This window comes from Temnothorax nylanderi, unplaced genomic scaffold, assembly GCF_030848795.1.
Source record: "Temnothorax nylanderi isolate EJ_2023f unplaced genomic scaffold, tnyl_v1.0 TNYL_tig0063_pilon, whole genome shotgun sequence".
In the NCBI taxonomy this organism is placed as follows: domain Eukaryota; kingdom Metazoa; phylum Arthropoda; class Insecta; order Hymenoptera; family Formicidae; genus Temnothorax; species Temnothorax nylanderi.
Window position 1 is genome coordinate 826,423 of NW_027249125.1, and position 22,163 is coordinate 848,585.

General features: G+C 38.1%; 1 protein-coding gene across 4 annotated transcripts; it reads left to right on the top strand.

The window, feature by feature from the left end:
• Nucleotides 1–1,594: 1,594 nt before the first annotated feature.
• Nucleotides 1,595–21,857, top strand: LOC139773525 (homeotic protein caudal). 4 transcript variants are annotated; one of them, XR_011718369.1, is made up of 5 exons: nucleotides 1,595–3,198; nucleotides 12,805–12,950; nucleotides 13,031–13,542; nucleotides 18,493–18,608; nucleotides 18,687–21,857. XR_011718369.1 is itself a non-coding variant. In XM_071708020.1 (3 exons), exons 1-3 carry the CDS (start codon nucleotides 1,797–1,799, stop codon nucleotides 13,385–13,387), a joined length of 1,905 nt encoding a protein of 634 aa, XP_071564121.1. In that variant the 5' UTR covers nucleotides 1,595–1,796; the 3' UTR covers nucleotides 13,388–15,734. The 4 variants fall into 4 exon arrangements, 1 of the variants encoding a protein (XP_071564121.1); XR_011718368.1 differs by having other exon boundaries at nucleotides 18,493–21,857; XR_011718370.1 differs by lacking the exons at nucleotides 18,493–18,608; nucleotides 18,687–21,857 and adding an exon at nucleotides 13,625–15,734.
• Nucleotides 21,858–22,163: the final 306 nt, after the last annotated feature.

A 22,163-nucleotide genomic window follows, 5' to 3' on the forward strand; every position in this document is an offset into this window, starting at 1 on the left:
CGTCACACAACAGCGCGACTTTCGAGTATGTGACTCCGTTAAAAAAGATGATTTAAGTGGCCCTAAAATTACAAATAGTTTATTAATAGAAAATACGTAAGATTTTCTTATAAAATCCGAAACTCAAGATTATCGAACGTTATGCTTAAGAGCAAAGTAAGAAAGTCATTAACTTATATCAGCATCATTCAGTATAAGTAGTTGGTTACACACTCATCTCTTATTAAACACATAACGTTCCCACTTCAACTTAAGTAAACGTAATAAACAATGATTATCGATCTTAATCGCAAGCCGCGATAAACTTGAGTTTTCGGTTCTAAATCATCTAAGCGACGAAATGATTTATGAACTTCTCGTACGGTTTATAAGTGTTATACATCCCGGAATCGGTATACGATTTTGTTACGACCACGCAATAAAATAATATATTACGCGAATGCACCGATTAATACTGTAGATACTGTGGATATTGTAGATATATGATACGTGTACTGTGCCGTGATTTATGTGCCACTGTGAGAAATCAACTTATGATTTCTTGTTAATGCGAGATCTTAAAAAAACTATGATATACATATATAAAAACATAATGTAGAAATACTATATATTTTATTAATAGTGATGTATTGAACTTTAAAATAACGATCAAAAGTATCTTTTTTAGAAATAATCACATTTTTACACTATCAAATAAATGCTGATGCGAACCTGGCGCACGATGCGAATGCGAATAGGCAAATTTTTCATCATATGTCAATCAAATATTTAGGAACATTACAATTTTTATCTCTCTACCTCATTTTCAACTAGAAACACAAAATCAAACAATAAATATTAAGATGCAAATTTTCTTATTACTTCTTTAAAATTTCTTGTGAATGTAGGCAGCTGCCTAAGAAAAAGAAAGAACGAAGAAAGTAAGAAGCATTTTGTTTATTAGACGATGCATGTGAAAATAATTATATGTGCATCATCAGAAGAAAACTGAGTTATCTGATCGATGCCATCATTATCATCACAGTACCATTCGTCCAGAAGATCACAAATTTCAGTATCCTAGAATTCTAAGTTAGCAAATTTAATTGCAACCTTTCAAATTTAAACAGTAAGTAAATTTACGCAATTAAATTAAATTTTAGAATATTCTACAGATATCTCTGGACATTACCCTTTATAATTCAATCCAATAAACAAATTTAAATGTAAAACAAGTAGAAATTAATTTCCGTCTGCCATTAGAAGATAAAAAATTAAGTCTATCTTCATAATGCAGTCGACACGAGGAAAGCAACCGATCAACTTCCTCAAAAATGTATAAAAGTAGCAACAGCGTGCCTTATCGAGAGGTGGAGCTACAAGAACCGGCATCCCACTCTTTCTCTGGTTCTCTTTTTGTAGGCGGGCGACATTCCGACTGTTCGGCGACGTTCTCGTTGGACACCATTATGTTGGGTGCCGGATGTAGATTGGTCGTTCGATGCCGCTCGGTAGGGGCGGAGCCTACTGGCAGATCCCCACCAAGCTCCGTGTCTGTTAGATTTACTTCTCAGCTAGTAAACGCTGGAGTTACGTTGTCAGTTCAATATCGATATCGGACAAAACGCGTTTGTCGGGCACCAGCAATAACGTTGGTACGTTTCATCTGTGCCGGTTTCGTTGTTTGTGTCGCTATAAGTGTCGTGAATGTATAACGAGTCACGTTAATTTACAATTTCTTGGTGACTTCAATTATTTTCTGTTCAAAGAAACAGACGTTTATATTGTGTAAGTTAAGCCCAATTCGCAGAACCGACATGCCATCGTTTCGTGACGACACCATCTCTGGAGAATCCTCGAACGTCATATCGAACCTCAGCAACATCGCCAACATGATGCACTATAATCAAACGAACCTCGCATATCGCCCACAGCAGCAACAGGTCGCTGATAACCCACAACAACATCAACTGATAATGAATCAAACACATCAGCAAACATCGACGCAACAGGTCCAGCCACACACCGCGGTTGCGGTTGCGGCTCCCGCCGCCATTGAAGGTCCCCAATACTGGTACGGATACTCGACCAGACCCATACCCGCGACACCGGCGTTGCATCCTCAGCATCAGCCAAGTTCAATTCCTCCGCAGTTTTTTAACCACCCCGAAATGCTATCCGGATGGCACTACACGACTCAGTATCCGCCGTATCTACATCAGTATCAATCGCAGCATCTACATTTTCAAACGCAATCGCAATCGCAGTCGCAACAACATCATACGCAAGAACTGGAGCAACATTCACCGCCCGAACAACGTATCCAGCAACATTTGTCACAGCCACATCTGCAACAGAGTTCGCCGCCCGAGCAACTCTATCAGCACTCGTCTCCACAGCAGCACCTCCAACATAATTCGCCGCCCCAACAACTCTGCCAACAGCATCCGTCGCCTCATCAACACCTGCAGCAAAGCTCGCCGCCTCAACTCTGTCAGCAACACAGTCAACAACTGACCACTTCATCGCCACAGCAATTGCAGCAAAATTCTCCGCCGCAACAACATACCCAACCAAATTCATTGCCACAGCAGCGCATTCAGCAGCGGTCGTTGCCGAAACACTTGCAGGAAAGTTCGCCGCCGCAGTTCTTCCAACAAAATTCACCGCCACAATATCTCCAGTCGCAAATACCATCGAGAGAACAGGAATATGAAATTGCCTACAGACGACGGATGTTGAAATGGAGCATCAGAAACGTGAATATCGATATGGCGATCCGTAATCAATATCCATCAGCGACCACAAAAATGAATGGTAACGTAGACGGCAATATGAACGGCAGTATGAATGGCAGCCTGAACGGTAGCATGAACGGCAGCAGCCATAGCAACAACAGCGCTTCTCCTACAACACCACCTAATTTTCATATTGTGCCATACGATGACTTACCCTGTGCGTCTCGCAACATGAATTTATCATCTACATCTGGCAATATAAACCTACTACCTACAAACATGAACGTGCCGTCCACATCTAGAGATATGCCGTCTACATCCAGAGACATGCCGACCACGTCCAGAGATATGTCGTCCACATCAAGAGACATGTCATCCACATCAAGACGTCACCAATTATACACATCCCATAGAATCCAAGGAAGAAGGAGTCCGTACGAGTGGATGAAAAGGCCGTCCTATCAAAGTCAACCTAAACCAGGTTGGTAAAATGTTTCTAGCACCACTAAATCTTCTTCAAACTCGCTTTCGAGAAATTAAAAAAAAATGTGGCACATAATAATTTAAAATTTAATCTTAATTTGAAAAATTTGCAATTGCATGAATAACAAACGCTTTCGAACACTGAAAGAATACATTCTCAACATTGTTTAATATATTTTTTTTTGAAAATTCTGTATGCGAGAACAATTGTTGACAGTAAACATTTGGAATGGGTGAAACTGTCAAAATACAGACGGACTTGAGATGGAAAAATATTATACGTTTCATTTTTCTTCGCAATTATCTTTTTTGCCGAAAATTTGTCGTGTTATATAAAACATGATATTTGATGTTTGGTATAAAATTCTTATCTGTCTTAAAAGAATGAAATTCATTTACTGTAAAAAGCTTTTGGAATTATAACATATGAAATAAAAATGAAGAGTATTTTTTCTATATCTCTTGCAAGCAGCAAAAGTTTGCCAAAATTAAACACAATTAATATTAAATTTAATGAATATTAATTTGGCTCATTTCACAGCATAATTGAAAGATGTCAAATAAATTTGTTACCTATCAAAATTCGATAATAACAGATTATGTTATTATAAATTATACGCTGTATGTTGAAGGCTGCTCCTCTCCTTTTCTCTTTTACTTCGTAAAATTGATCAAAATGAATTCAACAACGTGAATAATGGACACAGCGCGCGCCGTCGGAATCATTTTATACCTCGATTTATCACTCCTTTTTCGTGGTCCCACTTTATTTTTATCTTATCTTGCAATTGACTAAATGTAATGTAACGCAATTTACGTGGAAATTGTTGTAGATTATAATTACATGACTTAAATTTTAATTAAGAGATAAAAACAACTATTTTAAGATGTTACTGGATGTTTCTAAAATATTTGATTAAACTTTATCAGTACGTGTATTTTGCTCATCATATGAAGTGATAAAATTATCAAGTATGTAAATATATTCTTTTCGGTTTATAATATTGATAGTTTTATTAATGAACCAAATAAATCGTCAAGAATATAATTATCTGCTTCGATATTGCAAAATATAATTAAACATCATTAGATATCAAATGTATAACATATGCTCTTCTTTCTCTCTCTAGCATTATTATTTATTATTTAACACGAAAAGAATGCAGTTAATTCTTTTACAGCTCTGAATTGTATAAATTTACATTAAAGATAATTATTGTGAACATATAACAAATATTTATTAACGTAACACAAAATTCTAAAAACTCTCATGGAAGAAATTTTTAAATATAATTCAATTCAAATGCGGTTTTTTCAGGAAATTGTGTTTTAGCATAATTTATTTTGCCATAATAATTATTTACTTCCATCTTTCTTCAATGAAAAAGAGCAAGACAAATTGAATCGAAGTTCTGAATTGAGAAAATTGAGGAATTATCGTTGAAACAACGTGGAAATTCAAAAGATGTATAAAGAAATTTTTTTCGATATTATACACATATCTGTATTTCTTGAGAATACATTTAACAAATCTTAAAAAATATATACTGCAGATTTGTATCAATAAAACTTTTGCTAGAATATAACAAAATTTGATACTGACAATGAGAAAGCGATTCTGCAAATCGCGATTGCGAACCTTGGGCAAACGACTCGCGTGGCCGAGCTCTGTCCGTGAACAGTTAATCTTCAATTTCAAGAGCTCGATTAAGAAATCGGATTAAAAAGCCACGTGACGAAGTTACGCGCCTAACGAGCACTTCTTTCGCGCATATCGCGCGCGGTCATAAACACGTCTCCAGCGGTCTAGATACGGCAAACCATGTAAACACGGTAACGGACGAGCAAACATCTAATTGCTCTCAAATATTTGTGAGATAATCCCTTTCCCTCCCTCCCTCCCTCCCTCTCGCCGTCCATCTCGATTTTTCACCGAATTCGAAAGTCCCATCCGTTCGCACGGAACGCGTCCTGAATCAACACACGCGACGAGGAACAATTAACTCTACGTTTCCGCGGGACCGTAATTCGGTATACACGAGCCGTTCGAAAATCCGGTCAATTTCCTTGTTCGATATAAACGCGCCTGAAGAAACAGCTTTTAGGTGAAAGAGATGTTCTTCCCATTGTTGCAGAATGCAACGCCGAAACTGTCGGCAGCGCGGATTCAACGTCGCCAATTAATGAACTCTGTTGCCGACTTGAAATTCTTGGTACGAATCATAATTAATTGATTGTCGATATACAATATTACCTTTGGTGTTTGCATGCGTTATTGTACCACGATTGTGCATGCAGCCGATTGTTCTTTTGTAGAAACGTGTCTCGTAGATGTTTTCTAACTGAAGATATACGTCAGTTCTCAAACTGTCCAAGGAAAACAACGAGAATAATGAAAAGTGAGATATTTTAGAGAACCTGCAGTTTTTAAAATCTATTTTTAATGTATACAATGTATCATATACTTCAAAAAATAATGTGATATATTTTATAATGACTAGCATGCTGACAATGTTACACTAACAACGCTAAACAAGAGATTGATTAATTTTAGTAATCGAAGGTGACAACGTTAGTCATTTTTGGTTCAACAGGATCATAAATTTATCGGTTCGGCACGCTCTTCCGCGAGGGTGTTTTTACTTACACCTCATCGAGATCTCGATACTTTTTAATCTTCATCCCAGCGAATTTTTCACCATACATTTAAAACTGAAATAGCAATAACAATTTTTCTTTCTAAAAATTTGCTCGTGTTCCGTTCGTACGGTGTCTAATACAATTTTTCTTTCAGTATCTCCGAATTCAGGTACTTATATTAGAAGTAGCATACGCGTATCGAAAGATGGATTTTGAAATTGTAAACACGTAGACGATTATTTCCATCTCTATTTCTATTATTATGTCGCTATAAGACGCTATTATTATGTTTGACATTACACGCATGTGTTTTGCGCGTGTATATATGTACACACGCGCAGAGTACAGACAGCTTCACGTATTCACGTTTTCACCCGGCTGTCCGCTCCGAGTTTTTGGATGAAGAGCAGAAAAAGAATGTTTAAATTCTACTATATTACATTTGTGTTTTCGTGAGCGACATTGACAAATCCTCTTCTAAAGAAAGGCGCGAAGCCAGTGTGCCTCATGGATATACATTGGTCAATCTTTAACCGCTAACGGGATTAACATGCTAATACATTCAGACTGCTTTGCCCCAAATCCCAAATTATTCCTCGCCTGATGCACTTCGCCATCAGGCGCTTCGCAGAATCCATCTCAATTCTTCTCTTTCGTCGCCGTCTCTCTCCTGTTCCTCTTATTTGCATTTTACCTCACGCGCGTGCAGTAAGTACGCACCTTAAGTACCTTGAAACGAGCGTCCCGTACCTTCCAGCGGCAATTATCTGCGTTTTATGGTTATATTGCGGGCAGAAGCCGCATGGCAGAGCCTCTCACCACGACAATACAAAAACGTGAGGCGTGCATTACAATTTCGTGGAGGGACGGCCTCGTGGATGCGCTTTCTCGTTCGCGCATCGCGAATCGCCGCCGCGCCGCGCCGCGCCGCGCCGCGCCGCGCCGTTCGGTTCCGTGAGAGCGGTCCTCCGTGAACACGCGATTTCTACTGCTTTTATGACGCCTTCGTCTGGCTACGATCCTCTTATCGGCGCGATTAAAGGTAAACAACAAAGAGGAAAGATTTAATATCATCCAGGTAAAGACATCGCCGACATCGGTCGTTATTATTCCTACCGATAATTATGGAAAATAATTACTTAAAAGTGAATTAGCCCTTTATTATGTACAATTTTTCTTATCTTAGTAAAACCCATGATCTTTTCCTTCAAGGCGTCGCCTCGTCATTCGTCCTGTGAGATTTAACGTCTCCTTTCAATCTGACCTTGTTGCAAATCCGTAAAATTGACTCCACCTACCGTATCTGTGACTGGAACTCTTCATTACGGTCGAGTGTTTTGACAGTAGCAAGATCAACAGCAGGATCGGTGCCGATGTTGTCGAGTCTCTGGTTAAACCTTGTCGTCAGCCGATCCACAACGGAAACCCTCAAATCACGGGAGAGTTTTGGGTGTTATGCGATTCGGCTCGCAGCATGCCGTCAGACATTGGGATTTTTCCGTTCAAGGATGTAAAACGATTCATTATTGGCGCCGTGAGCTCAGTCTGGAACCGAGTTGTAGTGGACGCGAGTTACATGACTGAAGTAAAATACTGACACACGAAAAAACTTAAACGCGCGTCCACGAATTAAGCCTCTCGGTTGGATATTCGACTAAAAAAATCAGCTCGGGACTCAGAATCGACCAGGACACGGTTTAATAGAATGGAATCCATGTGACCCGTGTGAGAGAGTTAACAGAAATCTTCCAACAAATAGCTTCGACACTTTTGACTTCATTCATTCTTGCATACTCCTACGACCGGGCTACGTGCCAGTCCAAGGTTAAGGTAATATTTTTAGTTATTTTACGATAATGTTCTTCTCTTGTCGTCACTAGCCCTATAGAGTTCGAATGGTTGCAAAACGATAAATCAATCTAGAAGCTGTTGAGTTCCGTTTGGCCACGCGCTCCGCAGGTATACGATGAAACTTTCCACAGTTTCTGACCTTTTGTCTGTCAATACATGTTTGTTTGCGATTCGTTGCATTTGTCACTGATCACAGGATAAGAGAACCAAGTGTTAGTTCATTTAACGTATATATACTTGTTTCTTTTCATCAATTAACACGTACTGTTAAATTTTTTATCCTTCTTTTAACCCTCGATAGTTTTCTCAATTATTTTCTCTTTATTCTGTGTGTGCATCATACGTTTTATTCATATCCATAACAGTTAAATGTTAGATACGAGTTAAAATAGAATTCTTCAAAAATTTGCTAAATGCGATTATTATTATTAAACTCGCTAATATAATGAAAAGTATATTAGCGCAATTATAATAAAGATTATAACGTTAAATTCTTTTAACACACATACGCATGTAACTATGTATATATTATACTTAATCATGATACCAATTTCTTTTGTAAAATTTAATGTTACTTTTATGTATATACATATACTATTTATATATATAACATTTATATATATATTAATTTATAGTATTTTGAAGCGAGAGAACCAATCACACACACACACAACATCGCGGAAAAGGGGCAACAATAAATTCGATGCGATTTAGCACAGCTTATTTAAGAGTATAGCTATATATATTCGTTAGCTATATATAGCTATATATATACGTTATGACAATACTGGACGTTACAAGATATTAACGAGTTACATGAAATATAAAAAAAAAAGAAAGGAATTTTCAAGTGCTGAAAAGAAACGGACAGTTGCAGTTACATCGCGACTAAATCGCTACCACTCTCTTTCTCTTTCTCCCTTCGTTCGCGGGCACTTGATATGCGATATACAAATGCGAGGTGGCACAATAGAGGTAATTGTGACGCCGCTGACGAATGGCACCCGCGCGAGTCGGCGCGCGGCTCCGGCTAGGCCGACACGAGATATCGTCGGGGGGTTGTCAAACGCCCGCAGGAAAAGCGGGGCACGCGCTTTTGCCATTCCGCGGCGTGAAATGGAAGAGCAAATGCTATAATGGGGTGGCAACGAGTCCCAGGAGCACCGTTTCTTCGCTCCCTCGCTCGCGTCTTTCTCTCCACGTCTCTCTCTCTCTCTCTCTCTCTTTCTCCGTCGCGCTCGTTCGCATTTCGCGCACGGGTACTCGGGAGAAATAGCTCCGGTGAATTCGTTCGTTCGAAAGTATAGACAATGACGGATTCAACGAGCTAGATACATTTTAAGAAATCGTCCCGATGCTCCGCTCGTGGTGATAAATAGCTAGAATATGCATTAGATTAAAGATCGAATGACCAGAAATGTTTCCAGTGTTAATTACTGATTTTAGAATATAGACTCGATTAAAATATCGATTGTCGTAATACAATCTTGCTATTGAGAGCATCTAGTTAATCTAGTACATTGGCGTGGTCGCGATTGACGGGGCCGGATAATCGTAGGTGCGATATCGGTAAGATGAAAAACGCCGACGGTAATCCTTCCCTAACTCATATACGCTTATGTGTTTCGTGCGTGAAACGAAAAAAGCCGACGACTTGCCCTCTCGAACAACAGCCTGTATACGTGCTAACCATCCGAGACTTGACGGACTCCTCCGAATGTAAAAAGTTCAACTCGGAGTCGCGCAAAGTTGCTCCGTTAACCGTAAAAAAGTTCCAGAAACTAGAAACGTCGATTTCTTAAGTCTCCCCTTCGTGTCGGATGTTACTACAGCGAAAGAGCAAATCATTCACCTTTGATATTTTAACTCTCAACTTTACTATTAATTACTTATTTTTCCCTTGTCATGGTCAATTACCACATTTATATAATTTTGATTATAAAATTATTTAAAAGACGGTGTTACTATACTTATTTAGAATATCATTACAAGAATTGCATAATGATGAAGTTTAATTTGCTATTTCTCGCAACAGTTCGCTGCTAATATTTGTCTTTAAACAGCTGATTTCTTCAGTCTCGGTTTTTATTATATAGGTGAATGGTGCGACTTCTGTCGCCTCACGATAAAAATTGATTCGGAATCGCGAAATTATCTTTGCGAGTGTGGCGTGGCGAGTGCGCACGAGAAATCTATCGCAATTAAGGCCAGTACCGCATACAGTTTGGAAATTTTTTTTTGATTCGATTACAATCTTGAAAGATAAAGAGTCTGCCTTTTGATAAGGTTTAAGGATGTTTCATGTGTTTGTTTACGTGCATCAGGCTGCGCGACGTTTGCTCTTAACGCGTCAAATATTTGCACGCCTAACAATGCGCTCAGCGTAACAGAAAAAAAGAGCGAGAGAAAGGGAAAAATCCGAGCTACATTACGCGACATCATATTGACAAAAACCATGGCGAACGCTGTCTAATATTTATTCGTCGTTTATCTCGTAACACTTTATTGATATATCAGAGATTAAATTAAACATTATGCAATCGCGAAGTAATCGATCATCGCGAAAAGAAAATTTATCCTAAGTGACAATATTCTTTTTTGCAGAAGTGTTTAGCTAAAATCTTCGAATTGAACACGATACTTTTTTTTTTAGAAAAGAAACCGCACGAGTTCTTTTCAATTGATTCGTAAGAAAGTTGACTCGTGCCTTTTTACGTATTAATTCAATTACATCTTGATGTAATTGACAAGTAAGGAGGGCTGACAAGAAGTTCGTAGCTTACATTTTAAAATCGAAGTTGGAAACCAACTGATCGAAAAACTCGGTAGCGAATAAGAGTGATTAGTGGTGAACATGTGTCGATTTATTATACAGCACTTCTCTTACATGGGATATGTAGCGAAGACGTGATTCAAGCATTATCATAGATACGGAGAGCTGGAAGTGCCCGCGATAACAATCTCTCAATCTCATTCTGAGTAGATGAAAACTCAAAACCAGACAGTCCGTAATATATTGCTGCGTTATTTGAACAGATTACACGGATTTAACCGTGAACACGCGTCGCATGCGTTGACATGTATAACGCCTAAACGCCAACGTATCACCTAATTCTTCAAATTCTCATTGCTTACATTGCCTCGTATGAGTTTTCTACACAATCGTGTATAAGAAAGACGTTTTACAAATAAGATAAATCTTTCGCAAGTGACTTATATAAAGACGTAGATATATAAAATTTGTTTTCTAAAACGCGTGTATAACTGGCAAATTTATTAATAATTACACGACGTTTCGGTCCAAATTCGGACCCTCTTCAGGTAAAGAATATAGTTCTCACAAAGACATTCGACAGAGATTATTAAATTATATACATATATAACTGAAATATATAATTATTTCATACTCAGAAAATGTAGAAAATATTTTATATAGAAAGCTCTTTTTTACTTCATAGATCTCTGTCCGACGTGATATTTTTGTAAAAATTCGTACTTCACGAAATCCTCAATCAGAAAATTAATTAGATAAAAAAAAATTAATTAAAAATTTATTTTGTAAATTGAGAGTTTATCTTTCGGTCTCTCTTTGGTATCAAGATTTCGCAATCATTGATTTAAAAAATATATATACACAAAGAAAATCCAAAAAGAAGCACAAAGTAATCTGAGATCTCGAAGATTATCAAATATCTGATTGAAATAGGTGTCAATTCGATTCAATGAATTCCTTTCATAGGAACACTCGGCTTCTATATGGATTCCATTGACTCCATTATTTATTCTTGCCATCCTTGCTGCGCATCCTTGCTGCCACGAGGATATCCTGCTCTGACCCGATACCAGCCATGCTGGCCTCAAACTGTAGCCATTCTGTGTACCGACAAAAAGTCTAAGGTCGCTTGCTTATTCGTAACGCCGCGAAGGCCTCGGAGTTCCCTTATCGAGGAGTGGTGGATTAACGTGCACGCCTTTGATCTCGCCGGCGGAGCCTTATCTAATCGTGTCCCTCTCTCTTGAGCCATCTCTCGCCGTTCCCACACACACTCGTATCCCTGTTTCCCGTCCCTCTCTCTCTCTCTCTCTCTCCATTCTATATTTTGTGCGCGTGGTGTTACCGCCAAGAACACCACGTCGTAAGAAACGCATTCACACCGTGCGATTGCCAACGCACCTCTTCTTCGTTTTGCCGCCTTCTGGCGCGTCGTTTTCTCCCATAAGAAATAATCGCGTTTCCCGTTATTTATTGCAAAAATCGTAGATGTGCATCTCTCATTCTGCGAATGCCGTTGCTTCAAGCTATAATACCGCAATTTTGTACATGTGCATGTATGAGTAGGTGTATATGCGTATTACCTTTTGTTTATTTGTAATAATTATATTTACCGTAAAACATAAATTAATTTTTATTAAAAGTTAATGACCATCTCTTTAAGAATAAATCTCTTTTCATATCTTCTCATAAATTTTTATGTGCTTAGAGCATGATTATAATTGTTTCAAACGCAAGCTATTAATGTGACAGTATATTTAACATGTATTCTCTCTATCTATTGATAAAAAATTTGTAATATTTCAAAGTAAAACTAATTTTGAGACATGAGAGGCGTCCTAGAAAGGCAATATATACAATATATTATTGATGTACAATTGTCTTTCTCAATTTTGTTTTTGTATCCTAATAATTATTTCGCACTACTGCAACTCTAAGATAATCAATTTCCCTCACAAGTGAGAAATAATTACTGTAAATTGTAATTGTTCTTTATTACAACACGTTTGGGCAAAATCTTGAACGAAACGAATTGCTCAGTCGAAACATTTTTGACAAAAATTTACAGGACTGTTTCTATTGTTTTCTTTTCTTATATCTTTCTTTCATTTTTAATCTATTATATTGAACGTGGTATATTTGTGTTATTCGCAAGTACAGAATTGGCAGGCAGTTCGACGTGAAATTAATTACGAAATATTCTTCACTTTGTTAATGTCGCCACGCGGTATACGCGCTCGCTAAAAAACGTTATCTCTTTAACGTATTATTGACAAGAGAATCAGCACGATAGATATTAACCGCGTAATAACACCGGCCGTTATCTACCTCTTTTTTCAGGGAAGACTCGCACAAAAGACAAATACCGCGTGGTCTACACGGACTATCAAAGACTAGAACTCGAGAAGGAATTTCATATGAATCACTATACCACTATCAAACGCAAGGCGGACCTCGCTGCTCAGCTCGGTCTCACGGAGCGTCAGGTAAATCATGTCCATCACAGTGAGAAATTGTCGAATTATTACGCGGGACGATCATCCAACCGTAACCGTCGCTTTTACAGATAAAGATCTGGTTTCAAAACCGACGGGCGAAGGAGCGGAAGCTGTTGAAGAAGCAGCAGGAGCAATCGAGAGAGCGGCAGATGAGAGCGCAGGACGTAGTGGCGGCGGCCGCGGCGGCGGCCTCCACAACGTTGGAGGTGATGGCTGGAGGTATCATGGGTTATGCCACCGCCGGCACGGAAATGGGTGGGATGCTGGGCGGTCTGATGCAGGCCAACGAGAGCACCTCCTCCGCACCGCTCCCAGCGACGCCGACGACGTCGACATCTCTGCCCACGTCGCAATCCACGTCGCAGCCCGCGTCGCTGCCCACGACACTGCCTATGCAATACCCGGGCCACTCTAATCCAATGTAAAAGGGATCCGCTGTCCGGATCCTTTGGACGGCTCCACGAGGTGGAGCGATGGCGAGGTATCCATCGTCTATCACTTCGAACTCAACGTACAAAGGGATTCGCAAGACAAATACAGCGACACTGGGACACCGCGTAAAATAATTAAGACGCGTAAGGTAATTAATTGTAGCTCGCACATGATACACAACGGCCTGTGATAAACGACCGTTAATTAAATGGATCGTTTGTGGATTACAGATCGTGGAAAGCGCTTTGATCTCACTAATCTCGTCGGATTCACGTCCACAGCGATCCCCGTTAATATGACGGTCGTGCTTCGATATTTTACGTTCTACGTTCGTTAATTCCGCAAGAATTCCAAGTCGGAAGTGAATGTCGAATGTGTGGACTGCATGGATGCCTTCGCGCGCGCGCGCTTGGCAATTCTGAGATCCAAGTGTACACCCGTGTCTAGATATTCATGCAGCCCACTACACGATCGTGTTTTGTAATTGTACCTGGATATTAGGGAGGATCGAGGGGAAGGGTTAAAAAAATAGAGAGTTCGTTTGACTATCCCCCTATAATAGGGAGATTCAATCGTCTGCGCGAATCGAGAATTATCCGCACAGTCTGACGTTTAGCTTTAAGATAGGGATAGTAGTATCCGAAAATAATCGAGTTATCCAAACAAATATATTAACTCTTTAACTACGGCATGCAAAGGAGCTTCTTTGTAAGTAACTTACAGGGAAAAATACTTGCAATTATGACATTGCACGAATTTATTATCTCCATCGGCAGATCAACGTCGTAAATTAACCGCGAGAAGCGTCGTAAATTTCACTTTGCCTTTACCGCAACTGTTTCAATTCCTACTAGATCTATATGCACGCATATTATTATATATATGAGAATAAATATATATGAAATATATATTATTGTTATATATAAATAGGAGGGGCGTGCAGCATTCACAGCTGAAGAGTTAATTGGTCTCGGATCGGATTCAGTTCAAATCAAAGAGATCGGAATCGGATGCTCGAAAATTTTGGATATCACTCGTATATCACTAGTCAACGTAATTTACGGCGCTCGTAAATGTAAAATTGCAAGGCGCGCAACTATGTACACGTGACGGTGGAACGTGTGCATGTTTAGGTGTCGATGAAAAGTGCGCATGACCTCACACAAATTACTCTTTCTCCCATTTGTTGTGATTGATCGTTAGCTTTCTGTATCGACATTATCCGCGCGTGCGAAAGCACATATTTTCACGTTCGTCACGACGCGCGCGCCTTTTTCTTTTTTTTTTGTTTTTTTTTTGCTTTATTTTTTTCTCAACAAACCGATAACCATTTCACGCGATTTATTATACCTGAGTACCTACGTCTTTTTTTTATCGTCGTCGCGTAAAAGCCAATAAGTGAGTACTCAGCTTCGATCATAATAACCATAAACGATGAAAATAAACGGAGAAAATAGCGGCAATCGTCGGTGCCGCTTACGACGATCGGGTTTGCCGTATATACGGTTTTAGGCGTACCCGTGATCACGCTAAATAGCGTGAACATTTTGTTAATATACTGTAAATACGTGCATTTGTATATAAACGCGTTGTAAATGAAATAAAATTGTAAATTATGAAATTAAAAGGGATACGTGCCTTAAGGTAAAGTATATAGATCGAATAATGGATAATGTCGATATGAGGATAATCATTTCTAATTCGATACCTTAACGGCATAATATAATAGTGTTACATTTGTTAATAGCAAAGCAAGTGCTGCTTGAATATTACGATAACATCCGCGAAGTCTATATTTTCCCTAGACTTTTCGTATATTTCTTATAGTAAATATTTACACGACAAAAATGGCGATCGCCTCGATTGGGACGCTATCGCCATAATTGTAAAATTAGCAGATAATATTGTTCGTTGTTTTATAACGTGAGAAAAGTAACGATGTAATATTTAAATCTCCGATATAATAGTTAAGAATAAATCTTATCTGTTATATAATTTTCTCTATCTATAAGAATGTTTTTTTATCGCTGCAATCCAAAAAAATTGTCTAATCCTTTTTTTTGGATTATATTGTTATAATAATGCCTTTTTCGTGGACGAAAATATCCTGCATTTTTAATTCATTTTTTTTTAGATACAAAGTGATATTGTTAACATAATATTTATAGAAATGTGATTCGTTTCTGTCCAGTATTTTATAATAACACGCATTGTAATAATATAATTTTTTTTGTAAATAGTCATATTTCCGCAATGAAACTAGGATGGAATTTTCACTTGTCCGAGCCACATCTTTGTCAATTCTTAATAAATTATATATCTTTTACTCGCCTTGACAAATCGTCTATCATTTAATTCAAATTCAAAAAAATCAAATAATCATTAAATATATACAATTTTATACAGTCAATACGACTTTCCTCCGTAATAAAAGAATTGACTCACCCTTCGATCGCTGCTGCTTCTTGCTGTGACACGATATTACTCGATCGAGTAACACGAAGTGGACAACCGTTGTTCCAATCCATGGCCTAGTTTCCCGTATTGTATAGCATGATGGACCAAAACTCATCGAGATTAACAGATCCAGTCGTCACTAAAACGCTAACTCGCGCTCGCAATAAATTTTCGGTTGAGAAAATCGAAGGTGATTCGGCGCGACGGTAACTATCATGGACACGAACATGCTGACCGTTATTCGAATTATTATTAATATTAGTATCTATAGAAATTGTTTCAATCAATTCGCTGCGCTGGCCGTTACTATCGATACTTGGACTTGATACTTGCCTAGAATTGCCGACTCCACCCCCGTCTCGCACGTCTAGTAATAATGAAAGAAATACGCACGGTGAAAGGCGAGACGAGGATACGAACACCGACTCGGCGCGCGTTAAAAGAAAATGATAGTTGCCTCAGGTCGCGGCGATTGATCCTTCTCAACGCGCGTCTCCGTCGCGCGTCCGATTCCGTACGTGTGATACAAATATGCACAATGCGGTCCCCAGCTCGCTCGCGTGAATAGACGCGGAACGTTCTCATTGCGACGCGCGAAAGCCCGAATCGAAAACGCGACGTGAACCGAGCGGCGAGAGATTTCAAGATTGGATCACGTGATGTTACAATTACCTTTTCCTTTGCGCGTCAAATTCCTTCGCGATTGGAAAAGACTGTTTCTGTTATAAAAGCTAATTTAACGTGTCGTCCCGTGGGCGATGCAGGGTTTGAAGTTCTTTAGTGAGCGGATGCGAGGATGACACTCGGACAAAGAACAATGCGGAAACCCGTCCGATGATGTGTTTATTACTTCACGGTCGAGACGGTACTGACTGTTTGGCCAAATTTGAAACGCCCGGAAAGTGTACGGTATATAAGAAACTGAAGAAAAACATCGGCGTGAACCTCTAAAACGTCCGTCGAGTTTACAAACTCTAACTTTGAATAATAACTTTGAACAACGTTACCAGACTTTTATTTCTTAACGAATTACTAGGATTAAATTGTCGTAGGTTTAATTTCGCTTATTTCTCGTTCCTTATTAATATCGCTCATTTAATCGGAGGTGACTAAAGATGATCGAAGATTTATGGAATAATCGAAAAATAAAGCGATCGATCGTGATTCTGAACGACTGATTATCATAGAGATAGCTTCATTCGTTTGATATCGAATACGATCGCTTCGCGGCCGAATAAATTACGGATTCGAACATTACGTACAGACTGGAGCAAAAAGATAGTGCGTTATTTTCTGATTGTTTTTGTATAATTACTAAAAAGCGTTATATATGCTCTTTGAACAGTTTTTTTGTGAAATCAATAATCAACGCATGCATGGAGTTTATTATCTCAATAACAATCGAAATGTTAATAATATAAAATAATATATTAATACGAAACGATAGTGAGAACGTTATAGTTAAGCGCGTTCTTTCCTCACGTCGTGAAAGTCGGATGCGACTCTCAGTAAGCGGTCAGTCCGAGATTATCCAATTCACACTGCCGGTCTAATCCCGATTTAGGAATTACGGGGTACGGAGTGTACCCTTTAGCGAATTGTTTGTCGCTCCGCGGCTGCGGCGGTGCCGCTGTCCGCTGACGCTGTGGGCGCGAACGAGTCTCGTTAGAGATCGCGCGGTAAACACAAACGTAAAAACGCGTAATGCGCTTTATGCGAGCACGCGAATCATCAACCCCCCCCCCCCCGTCCTGGGTCCTACCCCATCCACGCATACCGCGAGCGCAGACGAAGGTGGCAACGAGTCCCGCGGGGGCACTGAAGTTAACTACCAGATCGATGTCCGACCCCAGTCCACCCTGGTCCCCCTTCTCCCTTTCCCTCCCTAAAACCAACCCCCCGACACTTCGACGCAATCGAGCTGGTCTGTCGCGGCGAACCGAGAACTTTGCGCGGTTTATGCGACACACAGCTCGAGCCCGATGATTTCTTCCCGACGGCGCGGCGAGACGTCTCTCGAAAGCTCGCTTCGTAAACACGCCTCGTAAACGATTGTGGGGTAATGGTTTTTAAAAAATTACTCGGCGCGATCGGGATCGTTTCATGATGGATAGTGGTAAAGACCACAAGTAAGAAACGAAGAAAAATGCAATTTTTGTTTACGGACGCACGTTTCAGTGCGTGATTATTTCGGCACAATATGAAAAATAAAATCTACATCACGCTCTTTTTAAAATCATGAAACAGATTTGTGATAAAATAAAATTCAAATACGTTTTACATGAAGTGGTTTTCCAAACGGTACTGAATTCATATAAATCAGTTATACACATAATAATATAGCATGAAAAATTTTACGTAAAAGATTATATTTCGATATAAATTCCCGACATTACAAGGTATGTTCTACTTTTAATGACAGATGATGTTGCTAGTGAATAACGAAAATGTTTTCTCATCAAAAATATTGAGAGGTGTCTCTCATTCTATTTTTCTAAAAGAAATATATTTCAAATATATAATATATATTTAAGATATATTTCATCGTAAGATGAAATAAATAATAAAATATGTAATAAATACATACAATAAATAAATAAATATATTATTTTGTATAACTACTTTGCTCTATCTGTGCCAGAACAATTTCGTCAACAAACAGTGCAATGCAAGGTCTCGGGATGAATCTGACGATTGCGCCCGACGGAATGAGAAATGAGCGCTGCGGAGAATTAATGGACGTGCTGTGGCATAACCGTATCTATGCTCCAATTACTACTATTGTTGATTATACGAGGGTTCGATATAATCCTCACCGATGTATCATTGTTTTAGCGGAAGAGGAATGTGAAGGGACGTCACCGTGGACGATATTAAAAGCGGAGATACATCGGAATTTTTGCAACATCTTGTTTCCATTCGCTTCAAACTTATTCGTCAAGGACGACCACGATGGAGGAGACACATCGATTGATATTTATTCACGCGTCTAGACAGAAACGGATATCACGAACACATAAAGGTTTTTACAATAGCACGATATCGTGTCTCATAAAATTTCATAATCTAGATTTTGACGAGAATGTGATTTTTGCTCATTTATTCGCTGTAGTATTCTAGGAAACATTAATAGCGATTTGATGTTGCATGTTTTATGTATTACGCACGGCGTAGCGAAGGTAGCGGATATTAGGTACAGCCGAAAAGAGGAGACATTCAGATAAAATTTATTCAGCGACGTCGTGCCGACAAAGGCCGCTCGCTGCTCATTCTAAAATCGCGACATAATAAACAAAAATGAATATAAATTCTGAAGCGTCATGTTTTATTCATTATGCTGATAAAGATGTTGATACGACAAGGAAATCATTTAGCTCAATAAGAAAACGCAAAGAAAATTAATTATACATTACATATCCTAAAAATAAAATATTTGCATATACTCTATCTAAATTATAATAATGTATTTAACAGGTCTTCAAATATTTATTATACCTCTTCGAATTAAAATTATTAAGTCTTAAAATAAAAAAAAATATGAGAATGCTACATTTGTGGCACATCTGTCCACCATTGTGCCGCATTGGGAAGAGGTAGATACCCCTGCCATATTTTTCGGAACGCGAGGAGACTACAAAAGGCCGTAGGGACTGTCGTGATATTCGCGGAACGCACGTGAAAACACGGTGTCAAAGATAACGGAAGGAAAAACGGGTGGGGTAGAGACTGGACTCGAGATGTGTGCATCGGCGTCATCCTTTGGTATCTTCGGGGATTAAATTCTGAAAAGGAAGGACACCCGGTCGGCAACCTGCGCGTAATTGGACCCGGAGACACGTAACACACAGGCTTTACGTGGCGTGTATTTTTGAAAATTCCTCGGGTCTGCGCCAACGTAAAGGTATCTTTTTGTTCGATTCTTGCCTGAGTCCAGTCGGCCCAAGTCGGAAACACTAAATAGATTTTATGAGGGGGCTATAAACTGCTGGAATCTCGATTCTCGAGTATCGATGGTTCCAAAGGGGCTAATCTGCGGATGAAAACTGTAATAAAACGTTCGCCCTATGTACGTACTTCGGAATCCTTTTGCGCATTCTTACTTAACGTAGGGTAGACCAGGTATCCTCCGCTCCTTCTCCGCACAACTCCCGAAAAAACTTGACGCGTTCCGTATGTTTTTGGGTTTCCTATGCAAATCGATTTTTTTATCTCATTTGTCACAGATTAATACTTAATTTATTTTTTGCTGTCAAATTCTATTTAAAAATTTTTTTTCGAATTTCATGCTGCTAAAAATTTTACGGTGCATATAATATAAGAAAAGAAAATTCATTTGTCATACCCAATAAATAAAATGTTTACAATATGTTGACAGTTTCTTAGAAAATCAAGTTTGTTGAAAACAAATTTTGCCAAGTGACTGTTACAGATTCTGAAGAAAGGCAGAATTGATACAGGATCTATTATCTTCGTATACGTTAATTAATAAATTTTAAAACTCGTTACATCTGCTGCTTATACAATTAAAATTACAATTAATTATAAAAATTTTATTGCATTTAGTTTAGTAACAATTAATTGGATACAATTAGATATAATGAATTAATCAAAAATATTTCAATAATATGAAAACATGAAACAGTTGCAAAGTTTTACGAAAGAAGTATTTTAAAGAAGGAAAAATTGTTGTTCCATTACCTAAGTCTTATTAAAAAGTTAATTTAACGAATAAGTTTCTGGTCCGATTCTTAATTGTTTTTATTATTACATTGTATCAGTTTTATTTTGAAAGATATCAGACAGAAACCCACAGCCTGTAAAAAGCCAGAAAGCTGTCACATCGGTTTGATTCGCAAGATTATTAAATCTCCTGTACACTACCGCCAACTGAGAAAGTGGATATAAACTACATAGCCACATCTACCTCTCAAGACTGTTGGTAAATCATTCTTGGTGCATATCCGTGCTATATTTACAAATTGTGAGGAACATGTTCTGTGTGTACGCGTTTTTAAGTGAAAAATACATATATATATATATATATATATATATATATAATTAAACTATGTGCTAACAATAAAAGTAAAACTTTATTTGTTGAATAATTTCGAACAAACTTCATTTTACAATAAAAGGAAAACTCTAAAAACTTCATTTTGATGAGTGTAAATTACAGAATGCAAAGTAATAACAGAGATATTTTTAATTCTGATTGAGAGATATATTATAAACCGAAAATTATGATAAATGCGAAAGAAATCAAATTTTCAATCAAGAAGAATTTACTCGGAATTGGTTGAAGAAATCCGGACACATTGACTACGAACACATTGTATATTCTCCGTTCTTCGTAACGAAAATAATAATACACACACAAAGGTACATATACAGAGAATGATAACCATCTTCCACTAGTATGCCGGGATATTTGTCCGTACTGTTAAATCATTTCTATTTTCATATCTCTATAATTGCGAAGATGTACATAATAACGAGCAATTGTATAAATTTTGTAAAATGATTGAATACACATTGAATGCCATAAACGCAAGAAATATCAAATTATTTACGGTTGTCTCTTCCGCATGATGTTCTTAGAATCAGCGCAGACATAGCAGAAGCAAACGTAGAAGCAAATTAATTAAATTGTTTAAGACGTATCCTAACTTGCGAAACTTACACAAAAATTACTTAGACAAGCATAAAAGGACTAAAACAAATATGCCTTAAAATATTAATAAATATGATAAAAGTTACGTATTAACGTGCGTTTGTTTTTCATTTTAAATGCGAGATATATTCCAGCAAATATTCCATGTAGGGGAGTCCGGGAGACTTGACCATAGAGGAGAGTTGAACCGCTTCAAATATTTCGTTCAAATTTTGAACAAAGAGCTCAATCCGAGAAGAATTTAAAATGAGATACATGCATACTACATTTACGCGAGCGTAACTTCTGTAGTAACTTACGATAATTCACTCGTTTACGCGGAGTAAATTATCGTAAGTTACTACAAAATCCCGTTTATATATATATATATACGCGAAGGAATTATCGTAAGTTACTACAGAAGTAATGCTCGCGTAAACGTAGTAGCAGAATTGTAAATTGGTTAAAAGTAGTTTTTAGTTATATTTTTTTAACATTTGAAATCTTGGAAATCTTGTAATTTTTTTAGCAAGAATATTTGATTAATGCGAAACATTGTTAAATATGGTTGTACGTTTTGTATTCCCTATTACGAATTTTTTGATCATCAATGTACACGTATTACATTATTGGAGAGTCTTGATCAGCTTATTAGGCAAATA

Coding starts and splice junctions, on each gene's coding strand:
- LOC139773525 (XM_071708020.1), top strand. CDS start 1,797: ATGCCATCGTTTCGTGACGACACCATCTCTGGAGAATCCTCGAACGTC. Junction 3,199..12,804: donor TCAAAGTCAACCTAAACCAG/GTTGGTAAAATG, acceptor CTCTTTTTTCAG/GGAAGACTCGCACAAAAGAC. Junction 12,951..13,030: donor TCGGTCTCACGGAGCGTCAG/GTAAATCATGTC, acceptor TCGCTTTTACAG/ATAAAGATCTGGTTTCAAAA.